This window comes from Labrus bergylta, chromosome 7 (genome assembly GCF_963930695.1).
Source record: "Labrus bergylta chromosome 7, fLabBer1.1, whole genome shotgun sequence".
NCBI lineage: Eukaryota > Metazoa > Chordata > Actinopteri > Labriformes > Labridae > Labrus > Labrus bergylta.
In genome coordinates, this window is record NC_089201.1 from 20,216,984 (window position 1) to 20,241,172 (window position 24,189).

At 40.0% G+C, this 24,189-nt stretch overlaps 2 protein-coding genes and 1 long non-coding RNA gene across 3 annotated transcripts in view; 2 read left to right on the forward strand and 1 right to left on the reverse strand.

The window, feature by feature from the left end:
- The window catches only part of LOC109975891 (catalase-like), a 46,285-nt gene extending 24,380 nt beyond the window's left edge, over positions 1 to 21,905 (forward strand). The window contains exons 2-7 of the mRNA XM_065956980.1: positions 15,106 to 15,258; positions 15,584 to 15,722; positions 16,301 to 16,431; positions 16,897 to 17,004; positions 19,229 to 19,312; positions 20,490 to 21,905. Of these exons, the coding sequence (XP_065813052.1) occupies positions 15,169 to 15,258; positions 15,584 to 15,722; positions 16,301 to 16,431; positions 16,897 to 17,004; positions 19,229 to 19,312; positions 20,490 to 20,555 (618 nt within the window). The 5' untranslated portion in view covers positions 15,106 to 15,168 and the 3' untranslated portion in view covers positions 20,556 to 21,905. The remainder of the gene's footprint in view (positions 1 to 15,105; positions 15,259 to 15,583; positions 15,723 to 16,300; positions 16,432 to 16,896; positions 17,005 to 19,228; positions 19,313 to 20,489) is intronic.
- LOC136179706 (uncharacterized) lies at positions 6,487 to 10,787 on the reverse strand. The gene is made up of 3 exons (XR_010666677.1): positions 7,979 to 10,787; positions 7,671 to 7,849; positions 6,487 to 7,144 (listed from the first exon to the last, which is right to left on the reverse strand). It is a non-coding gene; the product is annotated as an uncharacterized lncRNA (long non-coding RNA).
- Positions 21,906 to 22,890: 985 nt separating the features above from the next.
- On the forward strand, positions 22,891 to 23,694 carry LOC109976710 (dispanin subfamily A member 2b-like). The gene is made up of 2 exons (XM_029275946.2): positions 22,891 to 23,109; positions 23,554 to 23,694. The coding sequence occupies exons 1-2, from the start codon at positions 22,891 to 22,893 to the stop codon at positions 23,692 to 23,694; spliced, it is 360 nt and encodes a 119-aa protein (XP_029131779.2).
- The last annotated feature ends 495 nt before the right edge of the window (positions 23,695 to 24,189 follow it).

Below are 24,189 nucleotides of genomic sequence, written 5' to 3' on the forward strand. Positions count from 1 at the left end.
ATCACTTGTGAAAACCTTGAACTGTGTGGTATAACAAATATTAACAAGTCTTCACTCAAACTGACTTGAAATATACCTTAACTCTCAGCTGATTCCTTTTTTTTTTCTTGATAAACAGGTCAAATAGTTACCTTCCTATATGAACGTGGGAAGTCTATAGCTTTAATGGCTGGCTATATCTTAGTGTAAGGCACATTTTATCTGCTTTCTACGAGTATAACTAACTTCTGAATGGGTCTTTCTACGATAGACGGCTTGCATAGGCGTTTACCACCTTTTCCCAACTTTCGCTCTCCCATCTTTAATGTTGCTCTTCGTACCAGTCCGTCATCATCTTCATGAACTCCAAGAACCCTGGCAAGTTTCCATTCATTACGATGGATCTCCTCTTCTTTGACAATAACAATGTCACCTACTTGCACATTTTGTCTTTGAACATGCCACTTTTGTCTCAGATTGATGTTTGCAAGATACTCTTTTCTCCATCTGCTCCAAAACTGCTCAGACAGATATTGCACTCTTCTCCAGCGCTTTCTAGCATACAAGTCCTCTTTGATGAATTCACGTGGGGGTGGCAGTGGGACAGAGGATTTCATCGTCAGTAGATGGTTAGGAGTCAACGGCTCTAGACTTTTGGGGTCGTTGATACTGTCCACTGTAAGTGGGCGGCTGTTCACAATGGACATAGCTTCATAGAAGTAGGTCCTTAAGGAAGCATCATCCAACCTTCCAGCACTGCAAGCAAGAACTGAACTGAGTACACTTCGTACTGTCCTGATCTGCCGCTCCCATAGTCCTCCGACATGGCTTGCGCTTGGAGCATTCATGCAGAAATCACACTGCCTGTCTGCCAGATAGGTAGCGATTTTGTCTTAGTCCATTTCTTTCAGAGCTTTTTCCATTTCGTTTCTTGCTCCAACAAAGTTGGTTCCCTGGTCCGATCTTATGTGTCTAACAGCTCCACGGATGGCTATGAAACAACGCAAGGCATTGATGAATGCGTCTGTCGTCATGTCTTCCAACATCTCTATGTGAACTGCTCTGGAGCATAGACACGTGAAAAGGAGACCATACCTTTTTTGCACTTTGCGACCTTGTTTTGTTTGAAAGGGGCCAAAACAGTCCATACCGCAGTATGTAAATGGAGGCGAGGGATCAACTCGATCAGAAGGCAGGTCTGCCATTTGTTGTTCCTTTGGTGGTCTGCGAGCTCTTCTGCAGTGGACACACTGTCTTATGTACTGGGCTACTGCCTTACTGCCTCCAACAATCCAGTAGCCATTGGCCCTCAGCTCATTCAAGGTTTGTCCTCTGCCTTGATGTTGTGTCTTTTCATGACAGTGTGCTAGGATAAGGCGTGTGACAGCACTGTCTCTTGGAAGGAGTATCGGATGTCTGACATCAAAAGGCGCAGTTGCATTTTTTAAGACGTCCTCCTACATCATCCTTGAGGTGTGGGTTGAGCTGGTAGAGTTTGTGGTTACAAGGTAACTTTCCTGTTTTCTTGCTCAGTATTTGTAACTCCTCTTTGAATGCATTCTGCTGAGCAAGCTTGATAAGAGTGAGTGAAGCTCTTCTTTTTTCCTCCACATTTAAGGGTTCTTTTTCCTTCATTTTCTTTACTAGTCTTTGAATCTGAGCAATTGCATTTACAGCATTGGTCCATTTTGAGAACCGTGACAGTCGCTCTTGGAAGTCAAAGTGCTCTGTAGCTTCAGTACTTAGTACTTGGGTTGCCTTAACCTCAGGATCTCCCACCAGCAGCTCTGAAGTTCCTTGGTTTGCCACTACTTCTCTCTCCCATAGGCACTTTGGTCCTGTGAGCCAGCTTGAGTTGACTAGCTCTGCCACTTTGAGGCCCGTTGAAGCGTGATCGGCCGGGTTTTCTTTTGTGTCAACATAGAACCACTGTCCTGGATCAGTGGTTTCTCGAATTGTTTGTACTCTGTTTGAGACGAAGACGTGAAACCATCTAGCTTCGTTATTGATATAACCGAGAACAACTTGTGAGTCCGTCCAAAAGTACTCTGTGTCAATCTTGAGCTCGAGCTCCTGCCTTAGCACATTGCTCACAGCTGCTGAGATCACTGCAGCAGTCAACTCTAATCTTGGTATGGTAACCACCTTTGTGGGCGCGACTCTTGATTTGCCCATGATTAGGGAGCAGTGCACCTTATCTTCACCAACCAATCTGATGTATGAGCACTGACCGTAGCCTTGACAGCTCGCATCTGAGAAGTGATGCAGTTCGACTTTCAGGACCTGTCCAAAGTTATTGGGTGTGAAGCATCTTGGGATCTGAATCTTTTCAAGATTTTTCAAATCATTTACCCAACTCTCCCACCTTGGCTCCAACTCTCTTGGTAACGGTTCATCCCAAGTCATGCCTTTCTGACACATCTCTTGAAGGACCCTCTTTCCTGTTAGGATGAATGGAGCCATGAATGGTGCCAGGAGAAGGTGCCATTCTCAGCATTCCACCTCACACCTAAAACTCTTTGCATTGGAAGGTCGTCATGAACAAGATCCACATTCTTCACCTCTGCAGCACGTTCAGTCACACAGATGGACTCTAGAACCTCTCGGTTGTTGGAGATGAATTTGTGAAGGTGTAGCTTTCCTTTAGCACACACAGCTTGGGTGTCTTTCACCAGCTCTATTGCTGCCTTAGCCGACTCCACACTTATGAGGCCATCATCTACGTAAAAATGCTTCCTGATGAAGCTAGCTGCAGAAGGATACTCATCTTCATTCTGGCTGGCAAGATATTTCAAGCCATAATTGGCGCAGCCTGGAGATGATGATGCGCCGAAGAGGTGCACTTTCATGCGATATTGTCTTGGTTCGGAATCAGTGTCTCCATTTGCTGACATGGAACCTGTGGAACATTTTTTCCACATCACACGTGACTGCAATGGGATGCTTGCGGAAACGACAGAGCACTCCTGTAAGCCCATTTGTCAGATCAGGCCCTGTTAGCAAATGGCCATTCAGGGAAGTGCCTTCATACTTTGTAGAGCAGTCAAAAACTACCCTGATCTTTTCTGGCTTCTTGGGGTGGTACACCCCTTGGTGCGGAATGTACCATGCACTTCCTCGTTCTGGATGCTTGTCTGCTCTCTCTGCATCGCCATCTTTAAAGACACCTTCCATAAACTTCACAGTCGTCCTTGAGCTTAGGATCTCTATCAAGCTTTCTTTGCAAGGGCTTTAACCTGATTAAAGCAAGCTTCTTGTTGTCAGGGAGGTGAGGGCGAACCTTAAAGGGCAGGGGCATCTCAAGGTGACCACACTCGTTCTCGTGGATTCTCCCCTTTAAGATCTGCAAAAACTGGATATCCTCCTGAGATATTGTGGAAGTTCTCTGACAGATACTCTATGACACAGACCAGTAACATCTTTGGAGTTAACTCTGTTTGGTGTGCTACCCACAATGCTCCAACCGAGGTCGGTCTTTATTCCGTAGGGCTCATAGTCACCTCCTGTAATGACCTTTCGTGGTGCAAGTGCTCTGGGGCAGTCATAGCCAATCAGAAGTCCTACTCCACAATCCATCAGCGTGGGCATTTCATGAGCTATGACCTGGAGATGTTTCCACTTCTTAGCTGTCGTGCAGGTAGGGATGTGTGCACGTTCAAGAGGGATGAAATCTCTGGTATAAGAAGGAGGAAGGTTGATAAAGCTCTCTGAGTTCAAACCTTTAACTTGAAGGCCACTAACTCTCTGACTCTTCACAAGTGAGTCCTTTGCCATCATAGTGGAAAGCTTCAGTTTCACTGGCTCAGTAGATGCATTTAACTTTTCACACACCTCTTTGTCAATAAATGTATGGCTGCTCTGACTGTCTAATAAGGCATACACCAAAATTTCAGAATCTGGGGCACTAGGTGCTGAAATCCAGACTGGAACAATCATAGATGTGCTCCCACCTTCATCTCCAGTCACACAGCACGATAATGACAATGTACTTTCTCCCGCTTGTGAGACACTTTGGGTAGGAGACTTGACTGCAGGAAGACGATCCTCATGCAGTGGAGTTGGATGGTGCCTTTAGCATATGCCACACATAGCTTTGTTTCTGCAGTCTTTAGAGTTGTGTCCTTTTCTCAGGCACGCAAAGCACAGCTTATTTTCTTGAACAAACTTCCTTTTCTCTTCTACAGATTTTTCCATAAGCCTCTGGAACTGAGTGATTTTCTCCACAACACATACATTTTATTTGGTTTGAATTGTTAGCTGATGGACTCCATTTCTCTCGTTTGTATGAATCTTTCAACTTGTTGTCGTCAATATCCATGGATTTGGTTGTGGGACTTGCATCTGAGGCTTCGTGGCAAAGGTGTTTGCTTTTGGACGTTTTATCTCCCTGAATACCTTTTCTTCAGATGGCTTTAATGCATACAAAGATGACACGGGATTGCACGCGATGCGTGCTTCCTTTGAGACGAAGGAAGCAAACTCTTTAAAGCTTGGGTAGTCTTTGGCATGATCCAGCTGTTCAGTGACATATCGATTCCATCTGGACGTTATCCAATCAGGAAGTTTGACTAACATCTTCTGGTTCTCTTTGCAGTCGTTCAGCACCTGAAGACCTTTAACATGAGGCATAGCATCACTGCATGTTTGGAGAAAATCACTGAACTCCCTTAGCTTGACATACTCTTTTGGAGCAATCCTTGGCCATTTGTTTAGCTTCTCTCTGTAGGCCCGCTGCACTACGAAGGAGTGACCATATCTGGCATTAAGCTTCCCCCATGCTTGTTGATAAGCTTCTTCGTCTTTTCTGTAGAAGCTGCCCTCCAGAACCGACCTTGCCTCTCCACTTATCGACTTTTGTAGGTAGAACAACCTATCAGCAGAATTTGAGCATCGTCTCTCTATGAGAGCCTTAAAGCTTGTGCTCCATTCTGTGAAATTAATTGGGTCACCAGAGAAGATAGATGGTTCTGGAACTGGTTGTCGAGTCAGTGCCATGGATTCCTGTAACGTCTGCAATAAGGTTGCTTCATTTTTTGTAACTTGTCCTTCCTGCTGTCCTGTGTAAGGATCAAGTGGACCAGGATCCCTTACTTCACTGCATGGAGAGCTGCATCTCTCACTCTTTACCTTTAACTCCTCATCATTGTACACTTTGAGCCTTGCTTCAATTACCTCAATGTCTCTCTGATTTTCTAGTTGTTTTAGCTGTTGGCGTTGTGCATCATTAGCAGCCTCCATTTCAATTTCAGCTTTCTTTGCCGCTAACTGTGCAGCTGTTTCTGCTCTCTTAGCTGGTATGCTTGGAGTCTCTGCGGAAAAGTTGGAGGTGCTGCTGCGTGCAGTGCTTTTGGAGATTGTTGATCCATATATAGACTTAGCATATTCATTGTCGAGCAGCATGCGTAATCTTGCCTTTTCGGCATCTGCATCAAAATCTTCTCCTTCTTCACTTAGGCGTACTCTCATTAACCCAAGAAGATCTGATGACACAGCCGTGCATGCGTCTATTTTTCTCCGAATTTCTTGGCTTGGTGTCATGTCAAGTCTAATGCTGTCATATAGTTCTTTCATTTCAGTCTCAAGTTTTTCAACTGCATCCATCATGTTGTACAAGTCACTGTCCGAGCACTCACACTTTAATTTTGAGCGAACTTCTCTGGCTTGAGTCTTCCATTTATCATACGCTGACCTGAACTTCTTTTCTGTTTTAGCTGATTCTTGCTGTTTTAGCTCGAGCATTTTAGGTGTTAAACGTCTTTCACGGGAAGATTTTCTGGTTTTATCTGCTTTTGTTTTGGATGACCCAGGCTCCCTAGGCACTGTCTCAGTCATATCAGTTTTAGGATGCTTATCTTTTTTGACACTCTGTGACTTCTCTGTTTCTTCTGAATCAGTATCAGAATCTAAAACTCTTTGCTCTTCAATAAGGGAATCTTTCTGCTCAGCTAACTCAACACACTGAGATAAATCTTTTTGAACTGACATTTTGCTTTAGCTCTTTAAAGGAAAAACAAGTTAATTTGTAATAATAATTGCAGCGTTTGACAATGAAACAAAACTCTCAAGTTAACATAAAATAAACCTTAACTTGTTAACTCGTCACAGAAGTGTATGAAATAGATGACAAATCTGAGCTTTAACTTTAGCAAGATCTAGTGATTTTAAATCTTGTTAACCTTGTAACAATTGGCTGATGAATTAAACATTTATCATCACATGCATTTATTTACCCCTTATTTAAAGCAGTCTCTCATTTATATGTTTCTGCTCCTTTAACTTTAAGAGGAGCAAATGTCACTTTCCTTTTACCTTAGTTGTGGAACCTTCCATCAATTACTGAAGGCAGGATTTCACTTTAGCACAGTCTGACCTGATGAAGCACACTTTAAGCTTTAAGCTGTATGCTAGCAGAGAAGTCCATTACGGGGGACGATTCACCGCCGATGGATGGAATTGGGCCACGTTTTCACTATAACTGCCGGTTAGTAAAAAGTCCACGATTCAGACTGATGTCCACAACAAGCTTTAATCTTCACAGAAGATACATCATGGAGACACCGTGAAAACTAGAACAGACAAGACAGTTTTTAAAATCACTTCATATGTCAAAGGTAAATTAAACATTACAATGTAAAACAATATTTACCGTGTTCGCTTGCTGACCAACGGTTAGAAATGAAAAGGAACGGGATAGAAAAGTTCTCGGCAGAACCCGCGATTTTTCTCTCTCTCTCGCTGCTGCACGTAGTCTAGCTTTCCGGTCATGTGTTGCTATGGCAACCTATTCAACTTAAACAGCGCCAGCTACATAGTAGTAGCAGCGAAGACTATCTTTGGTAGTAGTAGTGAAGCACAAAAATATGGATAATGTCGGTAAAAAAACACAAAGAAAAGGGTGGGGCTGAGAAGGCGAGGGAAAAAAAATGCGACATTTAGAAAGTGAAGCCGCTAAATGTCGCAAGCTCACTGAAGCACTGAAGCTGAGCACAGCCGGCAGCAGCACTGAGGCACAAGTTGACATTAGCAGCAGCATCCAAGAAGTTAGTAGCATGAGTGAAGAAGAGAGAGTTGAGGCGAGCCGGACAGTTGTGCAGCCTCAGCATGGTAGGGTCACATGTGATGATGAGGGACAGAGAGATGAGCTGGTGGAAGTTCAGGGCTGGAACTTGACATGAGAGAGGGAGAAAGAGAGTTACTTGCTGGTTGATGTTAGCAAATGTTATTCAGGTGTTGCTACATTTTTATCTATACCCAGTTTGTGTTGCTCAGTACAATGCAAAAAATGTAATGAAATAAAATAAAGTGAAATAATGATTATAGTAGTTAAAACAGCTCCACTTTAAACATTTTAGGTGTAAAATGCCACATGCAGTAATATTAAGAAATAGGCTATATACTGTATATATGAAAAAAAACTTGTGCTTTTACTTTTTAAAGTTTTAGTAACGTTACAGTTTTCTGATAATACTTACAAACTTTGAAGACTTTGAATACAGAAGTTACATTTGTAGTGATGTATTTTCATTATTATTTGTGCAGTAAGTTAATTACTGCATAATTTAATTAAGATTATTGAGTAATAAAGTAATCATAAGATTGCGTGGAATAGATGATGTTATAATCAACATCAGTGCTATTGCTGTAATTTGGATGGTATAGTGTAATGAGTCATGATTCAAGTATTGTGACACCTGTGCCAGGCGTTGATGACTTTCCGCGCATCGATTGTTGTGGGCCGGCCGAGTAAAAGTCCAGGGCTGTCTTGTAGTCCCAGTCCGTCCCTGGCTGCTTGGGAGGCATGTGGCAACAACTCCTCTCCCAGTTTTTTTTGGACATCCTCCTGCTGCCAAACAATTGGGTGTTCCTTTGCCTGTGAAGCAAAGCATAGGTCACAAAATGTCATTATTGTTAAAATTCACTGTCAACTTTAAAATAAAAATAAAAAGCTCACAAAAAAGGACTGGATTGTGTAATACATGTTTTTTTTTATTTAACTCACCTGGGATTCTGTCTGCATTTCATGCATGTACAGCTCTTGTTATGCCAACCTTTCACAGCTCAGCAGTAAGGTTAGATGTACAGTATCTAGTCACGTTGTCATCCATGTTGAGGACTTCCTGATCCAGCAGCTGTATGAGGGCCTCCTTCACTGGGTAATTTACCCGGTTATTTACCTCTACCCACATTCGCTCTACCGTATGATTCTGTAGACAAGAAAAGGGTAGATTTTTTTTATGAACTGAAAGGTAGATAATATAAAACCAATAGTCAATTCAAAGAATCCCCACTAAATTTAGTCTGCAAAATCAACATGGTGAAAGGAAACAGGATTATATCAGATGTAAAAAGTTTACAGACAGTATGAAGAGGTTTGATTAGGAGTCCAAGGAGCAGGACCATTGATGCATATGTACCTACAAGCATCCGGTTAAAGTGATATTTCGGTTTGCACAAAGTTGGGTCCTATCAGGTGATATGCTATAGATATTCAACTCACCACAGTGGTTTTTCGCCAGATCTCCTCATAGTTGTACCTCGGAGTACCCCTTGAGGTACACGGACCCCCATTTGAGAAACAATGGGTCAGTATTGATGTGGATTTCCTTTTTGTTGATATGTTTGATGATGAAGAAATTCGCCGTTGAGACTGACTTGCTTTCAAAGAGTATAATTTTTTTTAAGCAAGAAACAGAATCACTGGTCACGTCTGACCAGGAGGATCAAGAAGCCAATAATGATCTCTCCCGAACACACAGAGACAATTGCTTATATGCATCTAAACATCCGCTTTTCGTCATAAAAACATCAAGTAACACAACCATATATGGCAATACTCCTACACAACACCTCAATTTAAACATTCCACTTGAGGGGACTCCTAAATCTCCTTCAGATACTATCTCCAGACACGCCCATTGTAAACTTATATTATCTCCTTCCTGGTTACATCAGACACTTCAGTATGTGTAACGGATCTGGTCAGGGGAGTGAAGAGAACCAGACTTTGACTGTTTTCCAGCTTTTATTTCCCTCAGCAATGCAAAACGGCACTGTCTGAGCTCAAAACAAATTTATATTACATAGAAATATATTACAATCATCATTTCAATATTTTAACTATATGTAAATATTTATAACCAAAGCTGCTACAAATGGCTGAAAAACTTCGGTTTTACAGTGTATATTAACAATAAATCTCATTAAAAATACATGAGAAACAGTATACCAAATGGTAAAACAGTGACACCTAGTGGACAAAATAAACAAGATAAGATTGTGTGATACTTGTTTTTTTTTATTTAACTCACCTGGGATTCTGTGTGCATTCCATGCATGTACAGCTCTTGTTATGCTAATCTTTCGCAGCTCAGCAGTAAGGTTAGATGTACAGTATATAATAGATAATATAAAACCAATACTCAATTCAAAGAATCCCCACTAAATTTAGTCTGCAAAATCAACATGGTGACAGGAAACAGGATTATATCAGATGTAAAAAGTTTACAGACAGTTTGAAGAGGTTTGATTAGGAGTCCAAGGAGCAGGACCATTGATGCATATGTACCTACAAGCATCTGGTTAAAGTGATATTTCGGTTTGCACAAAGTTGGGTCCTATCAGGTGATATGCTATAGATATTCAACTCACCACAGTGGTTTTTCGCCAGATCTCCTCATAGTTGTACCTCAGAGTACCCCTTGGGGTACACGGACCCCCATTTGAGAAACAATGGGTCAGTATTGATGTGGATTTCCTTGTTGTTGATATGTTTGATGATGAAGAAATTCGCCGTTGAGACTGACTTGCTTTCAAAGAGTATAATTTTTTTTAAGCAAGAAACAGAATCACTGGTCACGTCTGACCAGGAGGATCAAGAAGCCAATAATGATCTTTCCCGAACACACAGAGACAATTGCTTATATGCATCTAAACCTCCGCTTTTCGTCATAAAAACATCAAGTAACACAACCATATATGGCAATACTCCTACACAACACCTCAATTTAAACATTCCACTTGAGGGGACTCCTAAATCTCCTTCAGATACTATCTCCAGACACGCCCATTGTAAACTTATATTATCTCTGTCCTGGTTACATCAGACACTTCAGTATGTGTAACGGATCTGGTCAGGGGAGTGAAGAGAACCAGACTTTGACTGTTTTCCAGCTTTTATTTCCCTCAGCAATGCAAAACGGCACTGTCTGAGCTCAAAACAAATTTATATTACATAGAAATATATTACAATCATCATTTCAATATTTTAACTATATGTAAATATTTATAACCAAAGCTGCTACAAATGGCTTAAAAACTTCGGTTTTACAGTGTATATTAACAATAAATCTCATTAAAAAAACATGAGAAACAGTATACCAAATGGTAAAACAGTGACACCTAGTGGACAAAATAAACAACAACATGCGGCTGTAAAACAAAACAGAAAGTATGAAAATACAAGGAAAAACATACCTGCAGAAGACAAAAGAACATTCAATGTGCCTTCTGGACATTTGTTTTCTGCACCTCTGCTCCTACACATGCAAAATAAATATTATTTTAACTGAGAATATCTGCGGCACTACGTCAATCACGTGACACAGGCGCTGTAGGATATTACACAATTCGCGCCAAAACCGCTACAAATTAAACAGTCTCCAAAGTGATATAAAACTCTCAAAACCTAAACAAAATGACTGATTAACATCGTATTACTATCATTTTATAAAATAAACTGAACATTACAACTTAAATCACTTATTTTCCACAGTAAATAAGGTAATGATGCAGCAACGTTTTTACATACAACTTACCCTCAGCAATGCAAAACGGCACTGTGAGGGACAGATGGAAGGAGCTACGGTAACCCAGGAGGTACAGAAGCCGCAAAGTGCCAAAAAGGTAATACTCAAAGGAAACATAAATTTGATAAAATAACAGTAAATATACATAACTCGTTAAGATAAAATACACAAATACTTAACAGAAATAAATTATAAATGAAATCTCAAGTATAAATTGTAAACTGTACTCAAAAATAAAGTGCATTTTAACTCCGTTACATATGCCTATCACAAATAAAAAAAGAAGACAAAAAAAACAGTAGAATCCATATAAAGTATAATAGTTTGTTATATGGATTCGACTGTTTTTCTAAAAAGTCACAAAAAACAGTTTTAAAAAATGTCTAAAAAAATTTAAAAAAGAAACCCCTTCGATCTTACCATGGTACCACATCTTTCTGAGCATGGCTCAGGGTGGCGCTAACACGGACACAGAAACAAATTGGACGAACTCCGACTACTGTCAAAAGCCTGCTTTGAATACCGTGAGTCCTGCATCATGACTATTACTGAAATGTGGCTAACATCAGATGTACCAGAGCCTTTGGTCGAAATTGAAGGTTTCAGCCATATCCGCGCTGACAGAACTGAGGACTCCGGGAAGAGCAAAGGAGGCGGGCTCTGAGTGTATGTCAATGACAAGTGGTGCAGGCAGTACACAGTTCAGGGAACTGTCTGCAACAAGGACGTTGAACTACTGTGTGTTAGCCTAAGACCTTTCTACCTGCCCCGGGAGTTTGGAAATATTCTGATATGTTCAGTTTATGTTCCCCTGACGGTAACGCATCCAGGGCAGCTTCTGAAGTGGCGGACTGTGTACAAGAGCAGCTTCAACGCACACCAAACGCCCCCATCTTTATTATGGGAGATTTTAAACACTGTAATCTGAACACTGCACTCCCAGGTTTTGAACAATATATAAAATGCGACACCAGGAAGAGAAAAACATTGGACAAATGTTATGGAAATATCAAGGGTGCATATTCAGCTTCCGCAAATTCTGACCACAACAATATCCATCTGATCGCTGCTTACAAAACAGCTCTTAAGAGCAGCAAGCCTCTTGTTAAATCTGCCAATGTATGGACTAAAGAGAGTATTGACACATTGAAAGGCTGTTTCTTATGCACAGAATGGGACACTTTTTCTGAGGAGAATGATGTAGACTGTGTTACAGAAGTCACCACAGACTATATTCATTTCTGCATTGATTCTGTGATCCTTAAAAAGACAATAAAAGTTTACCCTAACAGTAAACCTTACATCACAAAGGAGGTAAGAGACTGTATCAACGGGAAAAAACTTCATGCATTCAAGAATAAGGACCATCTACAACTAAGAGCAGTACAATCAGACTTAAACCAAAGACTGAGAGAGGCAAAACAACAACACAGGGCAACACTGGAGGATAATCTACAAAACATGAACAACAGGAAATTATGGGACTCTGTGAAAACTATGACCAACATGAAATCCACTAAAAAATCTTTATATGCTGGGGATGAATTATCCACAGCAAATGAACTGAACATTTTCTTCAAAAGGTTTGATAAACAAGATTTCTCAGCAGAGTGTAATAGTGTTTTGGAGAACATTCCCACTGTTGGGGCAGATAGGATTTTAATCGACCCTGAGGATGTGGAAAATGTTTTTAAAAGTGTCACTGTCAACAAGGCCACAGGGCCAGACGGCATTTCTGCTTTCTTATTAAAGATGTGTGCAGAGGAACTAACACCTGCTTGGTGCCCCATCTTTCAGAGGTCAGTAGATACAAACACTGTACCAGCAATGTGGAAAAAGGCAGTCATCACACCTATCCCAAAAATTCCATGTCCTTAAGACTGTAATGATTTTAGACCAGTGGCTTTAACTCCTGTTGTAATGAAATGTATGGAAAAACTTATGGTGAGCAGGCTGAAGGCGGAGGTAGGCCCACAGCTAGACCCATACCAATTTGCATACAGACAGCATAGAGGTACTGATGACGCTATCAATAGCTTAGTGCACATGGTCACTAAACATCTGGAGAATCCCAAGGCCTATGCTAGATTACTGTTTGTTGATTTTAGTTCAGCGTTTAACACCTTGCAGCCTCACATTCTACTGAACACACTAAATCAGCTTAGGGTCATGATCCATTCATCATTAAATGGTATCATTCATTTCTCACTAACCGCACCCAGCAAGTCAGAGTGAGCAGAACTGTGTCAGAGCTCACAACCATCAGCACCGGAGTGCCCCAGGGGTGTGTTAGCTCACAAGTGCTGTTCACTCTCTACACAAATCAGTGTACCAGCAACAGTGGAAACGTACATGTTGTTACATTTTCCGATGACACGGCCATCCTGGGCCTTCTGCAAACAGACTCGGACATTCACACATATACATCAACAACCAACAACTTTGTGCAGTGGTGTGACGAACACCATCTCCTCCTCAACACAAAAAAAACAAATGAGATGGTGTTCGACCCTCGGTCTCTTGGCGACCACTCACCAGTGGTCATCCATGATCACACCATAACACAAGTAGAGTCCTACAAATATCTTGGCATCCACATAGACAATAAACTAGTGTGGAAGTCCCAGGTGGAAGCTGTCTGCTCCAGAGTGCAGCAGAGGCTTCACTTTCTGAGAAGACTCAGGACCTTTGGTGTGTCCCGGGAAGTGCAGCTTCTCTTCTACCATGCAGTAGTAGAGAGCCTCCTACGATATGGTATCTCTGCATGGTTTGGAAATTTGATCGTTCAGTCAAAGGCCCAAATCAACAGACTCACAAAGACAGCCATGAAAATCATGGGAGTTCATCAGCACCCCAGCCTCCAAGACATCTTTCAACAAACCATAATCAGACAGGCACAAAAAATAATCTCAGACCCATCTCATGTTCTTCACCCTGAGTACCAGCTCCTCCCCTCAGGCCGACGATACAGAGTACCCCGAGGGAGGAACAACCATTTCAGAAATACCTTTGTTCCCTTGTCCATCAAAGCCCTCAACAGTACCTAAGCTGTAATGTGTGTGTATACGTGTGCATGTATGAGGTGGTGAGTGTGTGTGAAGATGTGTAGATGTACCTGCACTGTTATCACTTTTCATAACTATTACATATTTATGGTTTTAGTAATTCACTCGTATGGCATTTTATGATTATTTAACTGACATGTTTTACCGACGAATGAATGTATTTTGTTATTTTTTGCTACTGCATCAGAGCTCTGTGAAGTCCAAGACAAATTTCCCACTGGGACAATAAAGTTAATCTTAATCTTTCTACAGCAGTTGTACCTAAAGGCTAAAATGCACTCACAACCTAAGCTGTTGTAGGAGACTTCAAGTGTCTGTTTGTGGATAGCAATCTGTATATTATTAGTATAGCATGCTCACTGCATCTTAATCTGTATATTATAATCCTAAGAACACACTTATTTTGTAGCGTTACTTATTTATAGCATTTATTTATATTTATAGCATCCCATTAATCCAGCCATCCAGATTTACCTAATAATTCACTTTTTTTGTCTACATCTGTAAATTTTTTGCAATTACTGTACATAGCACAGACTCTTGCACTCAATTACTGTACATAGCACAGACTCTTGCACTTTCTGCTTATTTGCACTTCTGGTGAGATGCCAAACCTCATTTCGTTACTCTATACTTGTATATGTGTAATGACAATAAAGTTGAATCTCATCTCATCTCATATCATTGTTCGTTATTAAGCATAGTATGACTAAGAGGAATAATGATTTTAAGGGTTATGAAATTATTAACCTGCTTACTGCTCTAAGTTAATACAGTTATCCCCTCAGGAGGAGACAAATAACTAATCAATAAAAAATGTAATGTTGATAAAAACACTTTTACCTGATTAAGTCTAAAATGAAAGAGAAGCTCCACAAATGAAGGACACACTTTAGAAAAGTTTCTATTGCTCTGTTGCATATTCCTGCTAAAGATGTCAGAAATCACAAAAAGTTCAAGGCACACACTGTTCAGACATCAAGATGTCCACGAGCAATATGTCTTAGTGTTTCTGCCTCCCTTTTTGTTAGCATTTTAAACATCTGATAACTGAAATCAGTGTTTGTGTCAAAGTAACAGTGGCTCTGTATCCTATGTCTAGTTTTAAATGTTTACATGAATTTGAGCTGAAGTGCTCATCAATAGTAAAGTCTATGAATACAAAAACTTCTCTGTGCGTGTTGTACCCATCCTACAGTCGGATGGTAGTGGTACCATCTTTTCTTCTTCTAATGGAGCTACTGTATCTCATTCAGGTTTGGTCTCACAAAGAGTACCCTCTGATCCCTGTGGGCAAACTGGTGCTCAATAGGAACCCAATGAACTACTTTGCTGAGGTGGAGCAACTCGCCTTCGATCCCAGCAACATGCCACCAGGCATCGAGGCCAGCCCAGACAAGATGCTGCAGGTAAACACAACTTTCTTTCTTTTCATTTGTTATTCTTGACACATTTTCCAGTAATACTGAATCTAAAAAAAGTTATTTCAGCTAAACTGTTCCTGTAACTTCAAATAATAACTGTCTCTATGGTGTCCTGTTTAAGTGCATGTTCAGGCATCTTAATGAGGGCATTTGGTGACCCCCAAGACTTTATTGTCTCCCAGCAGGTCTTAGTCTGGACCCTAATCTTTTGAATAAATGACCAACGAGAAATCTTGTTTTGTTTTTTTAAAGACAGACCCTTCAGTTAAGCGATGCCCTGTTGATGTTCATCTCCTTTATCTTTGTCTAGGGCCGTCTCTTCTCCTACCCAGACACGCATCGACACCGGCTGGGAGCTAACTACCTGCAGCTCCCTGTCAACTGTCCATTCAGGAGCCGTGTGACCAACTACCAGCGCGATGGTCCGATGTGCATGTTTGACAACCAAGGTGAGTCATAGTCCAACCTGTGTGTGACGCAATAACAGAGACAGACTCAAAGGCTTTACCGTTGAAGCTTTGTATGTAGCGCAAAAAATAAATCTTGTATAATCTACCTAATCTATCTTTTAGTCTGTATATATCAAAGGAGCATTGTAGTATTTGCAGCGATTGGGTTACTCACAGTGTGTCCAGGAAAGATGAGCCACCTGATCTGAGACAAAGCACACCACGACAAACATCAAACCTGAGTGATGAAGTTAGAGTGAATTCAGTCTATAAAACACATCAGTTTAATACATTTGATCTCCCACTCACATCCAGTCATACAAATATTTAGTTTTCTGAAAAGACTTGGTAAAATACAACAGTGCAAGACCAAGAGTTGCCCAACAGATGTCGCCATTGAGACTGTATGAAATGCAATAGGACTCATACTAATAGGAGGGTGTTTAAGAAGAATTGTAAGTTGCTCATCTAATTCAAACTGAGTTTAAAACTAACCTCAGTCATCCATGCACACAGTCAATAAAGTTCTTTATTCTGTTCAGATTTTAACATAGCAGTTTGTTCTGTCCGGCTTCTAGGTGGAGCCCCAAACTACTATCCCAACAGCTTCAGTGCTCCTGACACCCAGCCTCAGTTTGTGGAGTCCAAGTTCAAGGTGTCTCCAGATGTGAGCCGTTACAACAGTGCAGATGAGGACAATGTCGCACAGGTGAAGAAAACATCCCGATATTACAAGCACCAGCCGGTTTACACAAACCGATTTCACCACCAGGATGGTTCTTCTTCTCTCCTAATTTCCTGTGCGCTTCCTGCCCTGTACCAAACAGACACAGCTAACAGCTTCAGAGCCCAACATAATAAATCAGTGTTATGTCTAACAGGTTCCTCCTCTTCCACAAGTCACCATGGACATAAGTCAATATGGTTTTCAAATAAAGACTGAAATGAAAATCAATAATAATGAATCATTGTAGAACAAAACAAGTGAACTAATCTACACATGAACTGTATGTGTGTTACTACTCTAAGGTAACCAGGATCGTGACAAGGCTAGAGATGATTGGCTTTATTTTGAAGCTATCCTGTCTGTATGAAGTGGACTGAAATGGATATCATTTTGATTCAATCTACTCTTACCAGGTATTTAATGTGTGTTTTCAAATTTGAATTGCAGGTTCGGACCTTCTACACCGAGGTGTTGAATGAGGAGGAGCGGGAGAGGCTTTGCAGTAACATGGCTGGTGCCCTGAAAGGAGCCCAGCTCTTCATCCAAAAGCGCATGGTGAGTCCTCACTGCATTTTTATCCACACAGTCTCTGTCACCTGGACATGCTTGATGCTGTCATGCTTCTACTAAGAGTTGTCCAAACATAATACTTCCACTGTTTAAATCAAATGACATGTTCTTTAACATGTTTATTGCCCCGTAGCAGGAAACATTTAAAAAATAAAATACTGATGGCTTTATGAACGAGCGTGCTTAAACCACAGGATGTAGCTCTCTGGAAACCAAACACTGTGCTCATGAAGCTTGGTGTCTGTATGTGGGTTTAGGCAGAGGCGATGAAATTAAAATCTCACAATTCATGCACCAGGCAGTTCTAAAGTGTTCTTCAAACAATCAAAGAAAATGTGATCATGTATACAGTGTGAAATGAAACAGAACAGAAATGTTACTTAAATCTTGCTCAAAGGGAACAGTTACTAAAGAAGACTTAAGAGGTCCGGTTAGTAGTTTATTTTGGGATTAAGCATTTATTGTTTAAAAAAAGGAGTAAGATTTGGACGAGTTTATAATGGTAACTTTAGTTGTTTTCCTATTACCTTGGACGACATAGGTCGTCATGGTTATTAAACTGGTGAATGCACTGACTTGTTTTTTTAACAAGTTGTCAGGGAACAGTGATTTGTACTGATCCTGACTTCTACTATGATTGCAGAATGATATGAATGAGTCTGAGGGCTTCTTAATGGTTGATTTGCTAACTTTTACAGAAAGACTTTTCAGTCATCTTTTTTTTGTGCATACATTTTCTCAGTGATGTCAGATACAAATGGATTATTCAGGTTCATTAAGAATCTGAAGGCCCTTACTCATCACTGCACCTGGCACTATATGCTTGTGTCAGCTTCCCTGCATTGTCATGTTGACTAAATCACTGGCATTTCCTGGTTTATGAGCTATTTCTGAACTTTCTTCCTTCTTATGTATGTCATTTTGTTCATTTGAATAATGCTGGAAGCTACACTCCTCACCCTGTTTTTCATATCTGTCTCCAAAGTGCCGCTTTACATGAGAATACAGGAGTTATAGGTAGGCTGCCCTATTTGGCTTAGGGCGCACTCACACTAGCAAAGTTGTCCCGTACTGTGCTTAAGCACGGTTGCCCCCCCTCCCCATTACCCCGCTGGCCTGCTCTCACACTGCTCCAGGACTAACCGGGCCCGAGCACGGCTACCTCTTGCACATAAGGTCGTAATACAACACATGCATGGCTTTACTTAATAATGAAGCGTGCTCAGTTTACAAGACAGGATTACTCAAGGAAATAAACAAAGACACATGGTCGATTCTGCGTCCATACATCGGGGAACTTTAGCGGTGAAGCGTGCTTGGGCACGGCACAGATTGCCTAGTGTGAGTGCGCCCTTAGAATCTGCTACAGGAGGATTTGGATGTGGGGGACCTTGTCCCTTTAGACCTTTGAAAAAGGAGTTTGAAGGCGTTGGAGGAAGTTGCATCAGGTTATAGACACTTTGAAATGGCTAAATTCAATAGCTAATCAACTTGAATCACATTTTTATGTTTGAAATGTCTTTATTTAGCATTTCAAAACCGTATTTGTCATACTTTCATTTTTATAAATATACTTTTATGTTGTACTGTTTAAGCTCTTGTGCTTTACTTCCTGTTTGAAAGTGAAATCCTGCCTTTAATTTAGAAGAAAACCGTAACAAAAGGAAGTGTTTGATGTGACACAGTGGACATTAAATGTGAATCGTTAACTGTAGTGACTTATCTATGGTACGCTGAAAGAGACATAAAACTGCAAACAAATTAATGCTATTAAACCAATATAAGCGTTCATTTTGACCTCGCAATTGACCTGGTTTCATTTCCGTCATGCGTCACCCACCCTCAACTGTCAACAAGTGACCACAAAACTGTGACTTCTGGTCATACTGTGGAAATCTTTCACAGAGAAGAACACGCTCTCTGTTTTACTGTGGTCAGGTCTGGTTCATGTTTCCAAGCAAGATTGCAACTCTAAAACTTTGAGAAACCAAAATTGATCACTGCATCTGCCATCTTCCTCTCAGTGTTTTTTAATAAACATAAATAAATAATTGAGTAAGTCAAATCACAATAAGGTATTCTATCTTCCAAAAGAATCATCATATCTGGACTGTTTGACAAAAGACATTTGATCAGACTCTGATTGTTAGAAGTAGAAAGAAAATCTTTTTCAGGGCCTTAATATCATATTATCTGTTTTCTCCTGCAGGTTGAGAACTTGAAGGCTGTCCATCCAGACTATGGAAACCGGGTTCAGAATCTTCTCAACAAGTTCAATGATGAGGCCCAGCAGGTAAATAGTAACTGTCTGATTGATTCTTGGCAAGTAGTTTTGATATGTTTATAAAACTTGAAGCAAACATTCAGGCAGGAATCTGAATGACTGAGGGGATTCACTGGGCGCTGTTTCTTTAGTGTCACGACTTTGACATTTTAGACTTCCCAGAGGAAGACTAAAACTTTTAGAAGTGTCCTGACTATTGTTTTCAGCTATTCTAGCAGGTCCACATTTAAATTTCATGGTTTTCCTTAACAGCTGTTCTGTGGGGAGCAAATGTTTGCATATGAATGGATTTCTTTACTTCATTTTATCAGAGCAGTTGATGAATTATTTACTGTCTGCATACAAAAAAAAAATTTCATAGAAAAAAAAAAGTTTCTGACATGAATGATCTACCCTAGCTTAAAATATCAAGGCAACTATCGTAGGGCTGCTTGATTATGGCAAAAATCATAATCACGATAAATAAAATAAAATAAAAAAATATATATAAATTTGTGATTCTGATTCAGTGTTAAGGCCAGCAGAGAAGGCCTTACTGGCACTGACTGTCAACCTCTGACAAGGGCTGACATGGGGCGGCTGTGGCTCAGATGTAGAGTCGGCCGTCTCTCAACTGGAAGGTTGAGGGTTCAATCCCCAGCTCCTGCAGCAACATGTCTGATGTGTCCTTGGGCAGGAATGAATTGCTCCCGCTGCTTCGTGTGCGGTGTATGAATGTGTGTGAATGGGATTAGGTACTTCTGATGGACACTTGACATAGCAGCCTCTGACATCAGTGTGTGAATGTGTGGGTGTGACATGCAGTGTAAAAGCACTTTGTGTAGTCAGAAGACTAGAAAAAAGCGCTATACAAGTGAATTTACCATTTTCAGTGTTCAGTATTTGAGCTCATATTGTATACAGATGTTTATAGATCAAGGATAACATTCAGCCTGCTCACGAGGACAAGGATGTTAAACAGAAATGAAAGTTATTCCATGACAGACATTGGGCACATTAATTGTCGGAACATTTGGATATACTGTATATATTTTTTTGTGTGTCTGGTGGCAACATTTCATAATGCAGATTTATTAATGTTGTCGTAAACAGTTGTCTGCAGGTAACGTTTTCTAAGATGTGCATCTGGTATACAGTTGTACCAACTCTCTCTCTCTCTCTCTCTCTTTCACTTCCACTCTCTTAGAACACACCCGTGCATGTCTACAGCCGTCCAGGAGTCTCGGCCGTCGCCGCATCCTCCAAGATGTGATGCCTTAAATTTCCAGAAGGGGCAGCACCCTCATGTATCGCAGAGCAAATGCACTTCTTGATTAACAACTGCTACTAAGAGTAACGAGATTGGACTAAACAATTAGTATAATGACGAGACTGAAACACCGACTTGTAATGTGAGGGTTGTGTTTTTTCGTTTTTTTTTCATTCAGTCCATCCAAACAGTTGATTTTCCTCAAAATCCTCAAAGCTTTCAATATTCAGCAGATTCTTTATCTCTGTCATTTGTCTTGATTGAACACTAATTTAAAAAACAGATGAAGTTGTTTAGTTGTTATTTTTTTACAGACTGAAACAAAGACCACTATGGTAACTAATGTTAACTAGATCGAGTACAGCATGCCGAAATGGAGGGCTTGCCTTTGACCAAATATGGCCTCAATGCTAATGTTTGTTTATTTGTTTTTAAATATAGGTGTGATTGGAGTTTCAAGTTCAACCTCAGCTTCTTCCATGTACCAGGATGAGTGATTATTTCTTAGGTTATGTTTGTATGTTGGATTGATTCATCTCTCTCCAAAAAAAAATCCAAATCAGCTATTCTGTTAGTCTTCTTTTAACATTCACATGTGATTCAATGTGTGACATATTCAGCATTAATCTCCGATCAGGTTGTAAAATACATTGATTTTTTTATGTAGTGTTGGCACATGCCAACTGCAAGAAGCAGTATTTTTATTTTTCACTGCAGGCAATCATAAGCGTTGGCTTGTTTTCCTCACGATTGACTGAACCTCAAAAATCATTGCGTTCTTCATGAGAAGAACTTTCAAACTGAAATGATTTTTCAGTTTGATCTGGAGGTGTTTGTGGGCGCGTGCATGTCAGTAATGCAGTTCACAAAAAGGACACAATTACTTTCACTTCATCAAAAAGTCAATAGTGCCTTTTTGTACTAAATACAAATATAAATAAATTAACCTGAAACTCAAAAATCATTGATTAACTTCTCTTTAGTGGAAAAGAGAAACTTTGTTGATTTATATCGTGGTCTATCAGTTAACGTAGGGTTAGTGTGGCTAAGTAGCATTAAAAAAACAGAGACTACATCCTCATCCTAATCAAAAAACACAACCACTAATTCCCTCCTATTCTGGTTTTCTTTCAGACTGACTAGAAATGTAGTTTAGGGCTTTCATGTTTGTCCATTCTATGCAGAGAAAAAGACCCTCGACTAAATGCACAGTTTATTGTGTCACTGTGTAATATACACTGTATGACCTGTTGTGTGTTTGCTAACTCTTCAAAGTGTAAAAAATATATTTTATATGAATGTTTATGATCAGATTTGTATTTAGTGCCTGTATTAAATCGAAGCTTAACAGCAGCTTTCATGTCTCGTTCTTTTGTTTGAAGACATCTTTGTTTTCTTCAACGCTGTATGAGAAGAGGAAACTAAAATGCCAGTTATCTCATCTAGCTCATCTATAATAAGTTGCCATTTCAGTTTTTAAAGTTGCTTAGAGTTCTCTCAATGCCAACCAAAACACAGATTAATAAACCATAAGACCTTATTTAGTTCTGATATTTAAGGGATTACGGAGTTGACGTGTTATGGTTGAGACACCTGATAGCGCCATTTAAGAAATTTCTAAAAAAAAATAGAAAGCTTAACGATATTTAAATGTCATCCCCCCTTTTTGAAATCAGGAATGAAGACAGGGGTCCTTTGGTTATAGCTCACCTCTTTTTATGCCTGATTATTTTGTGTTTTTGTAAAAGTATGACGGAGTTCACAAAAAACTGGGACACATTTTAACGACTCAAAATGTTCACAGAAAAATACATTTTAAAATGTAGATGACTATAATAGTCTTTTTTTACACCCGTTGTATCAGTAGGTTTTGTAGTTTTAAGATTTTGTATGATTTTGACACATTTTTAAATAATTTAAAGTTTTAAATGTGTGTCTTGGACAAGGGTGCTTTCTGTCAAAGGTCAGGTTTAGACTTAAAAAGAAAATAAATCAGAACCAAAATTAGGTATTTCAAATTGGTTTCATATCTAAAAATCTTTAAAAAAGAGATTTTCATAATAAGTGTATTTGTAAGTGATATTTTTAATCTTGTTTGCCTGGGACATGATTTTTCCCAATTCTCAAGAATGGGTGTTATTCAAATTTAAGAAGAAGCTAATCTTGCATACCCATTGTGGTCAGGTTGGTTTTGCCTCATTGGCTGGTATCAGGTAGAAAAGCAGCCTGTGCTGTGCTTACCCTCAAAGGAGCACACCAACACTCACAGCGACACGATCATAGTGTGTGTACACCCTCCTGCAGCCTGCACTCCAAACCTACAGATAAGACGACTGAGATGAATCCTGAAGGTGTTCCACTGCAGGGGAGGGGATATGAAGGCTATCCAGGATATCCAGGACAGCCTAGATATCCAGGACAGCCTACAGTGGTTCAGTCCACCATTGTGAACATCGTCACTGAGCCCCCCAAAGACCACATCATCTGGTCCCTCTGCTGCTTCGTCTACTCGAACCCCTTCTGCCTCGGACTGGTGGCTCTCATCTACTCCATCAAGGTCAGTTTAAAAACATCAGTTAAGACTCGCTGATGAACAAAATAACTCGGTCTTTGACATTCAAAAATCATAAAATGTTCATGAACAATACCAGGAGAAGAATTTTCCTGTGGTTTTTGCAGAAAACTTGAGTGAAGTTCTTAAATTTCAAAAATATGTAAAAGTATTGTTAAAAGCTTCGCTTTGTTTGAAGGGTCTTTTTGGAGATTTTTTCAATTTGAAATTCCAAACTATCAGTGAGTAAGAAAAAAAAGACTCATCATTGAAAGGATGACAGGTTTGAGATGAAGACCATTTTCGCTTCATTATACAATCATTCAATCATCCGTAAATATTTGCATTATCTTGACAAAGATGTAAAAAATAAACGTGTTCAACTTTGTTTTTTTCTTAAAAAGATAAATAATTTCCTGAACATAATGAGAAGTGCTTCTGTCGTTTCAGTCCAGAGATCGGAAGATGGTTGGTGATCTGGAGGGGGCTCGACATTATGGAGGAACCGCCCGCACCTTCAACATTGTATCTTCTATTTTGATTGGCATAGTGATCCTTAGCTTCATTATTGTCATCAATGTGGGCAGATAATCCTCATTCTCATTATGGTTATGGTTATTATGGAAACTGATGGAAAATGAACTGTAAAATCATTTTGGTTAACTGAAACTAAAATAAAAACAAGGCTTTGCAAAATAAAAACTATAACTTGCCTACCTTTTAACCACTTATGAACCAATACGCAGTCTGCGATCCTCTGGCAGAGCCCTACCGGCTGTTCCAGGCTAAAAACTAAAGGGGACAGGGCCTTTGCTGTCAGAGCCCCCAGACTTTGGAACAGCCTGCCAGAGGAGATCAGACTTGCAGAGTCAGTCCCTTGTTTTACATCTCTACTCAAGACATTCTTTTATAAAAATGCTTTTACTCTGTGATATCGTTAATTGTTTTTATTTTTCATTTTATTAGTCTGATTTCGTTGTCTGCTTGTTTACGCTCTGCCTGTTGCTTTAATTGTCTCTGCTTTTATTTTCTGTTGCAAAGCACTTTGCTACTTGTATAGAAAAGTGCTATACAAATAAAGTATTA

Bases quoted from the DNA above. Each gene is read 5' to 3' on its own strand.
- LOC109976710 (XM_029275946.2), top strand. From the start codon at position 22,891: ATGAATCCTGAAGGTGTTCCACTGCAGGGGAGGGGATATGAAGGCTAT. The intron at 23,110-23,553 runs GTCAGTTTAAAA...CTGTCGTTTCAG, and splicing joins CTCTCATCTACTCCATCAAG to TCCAGAGATCGGAAGATGGT.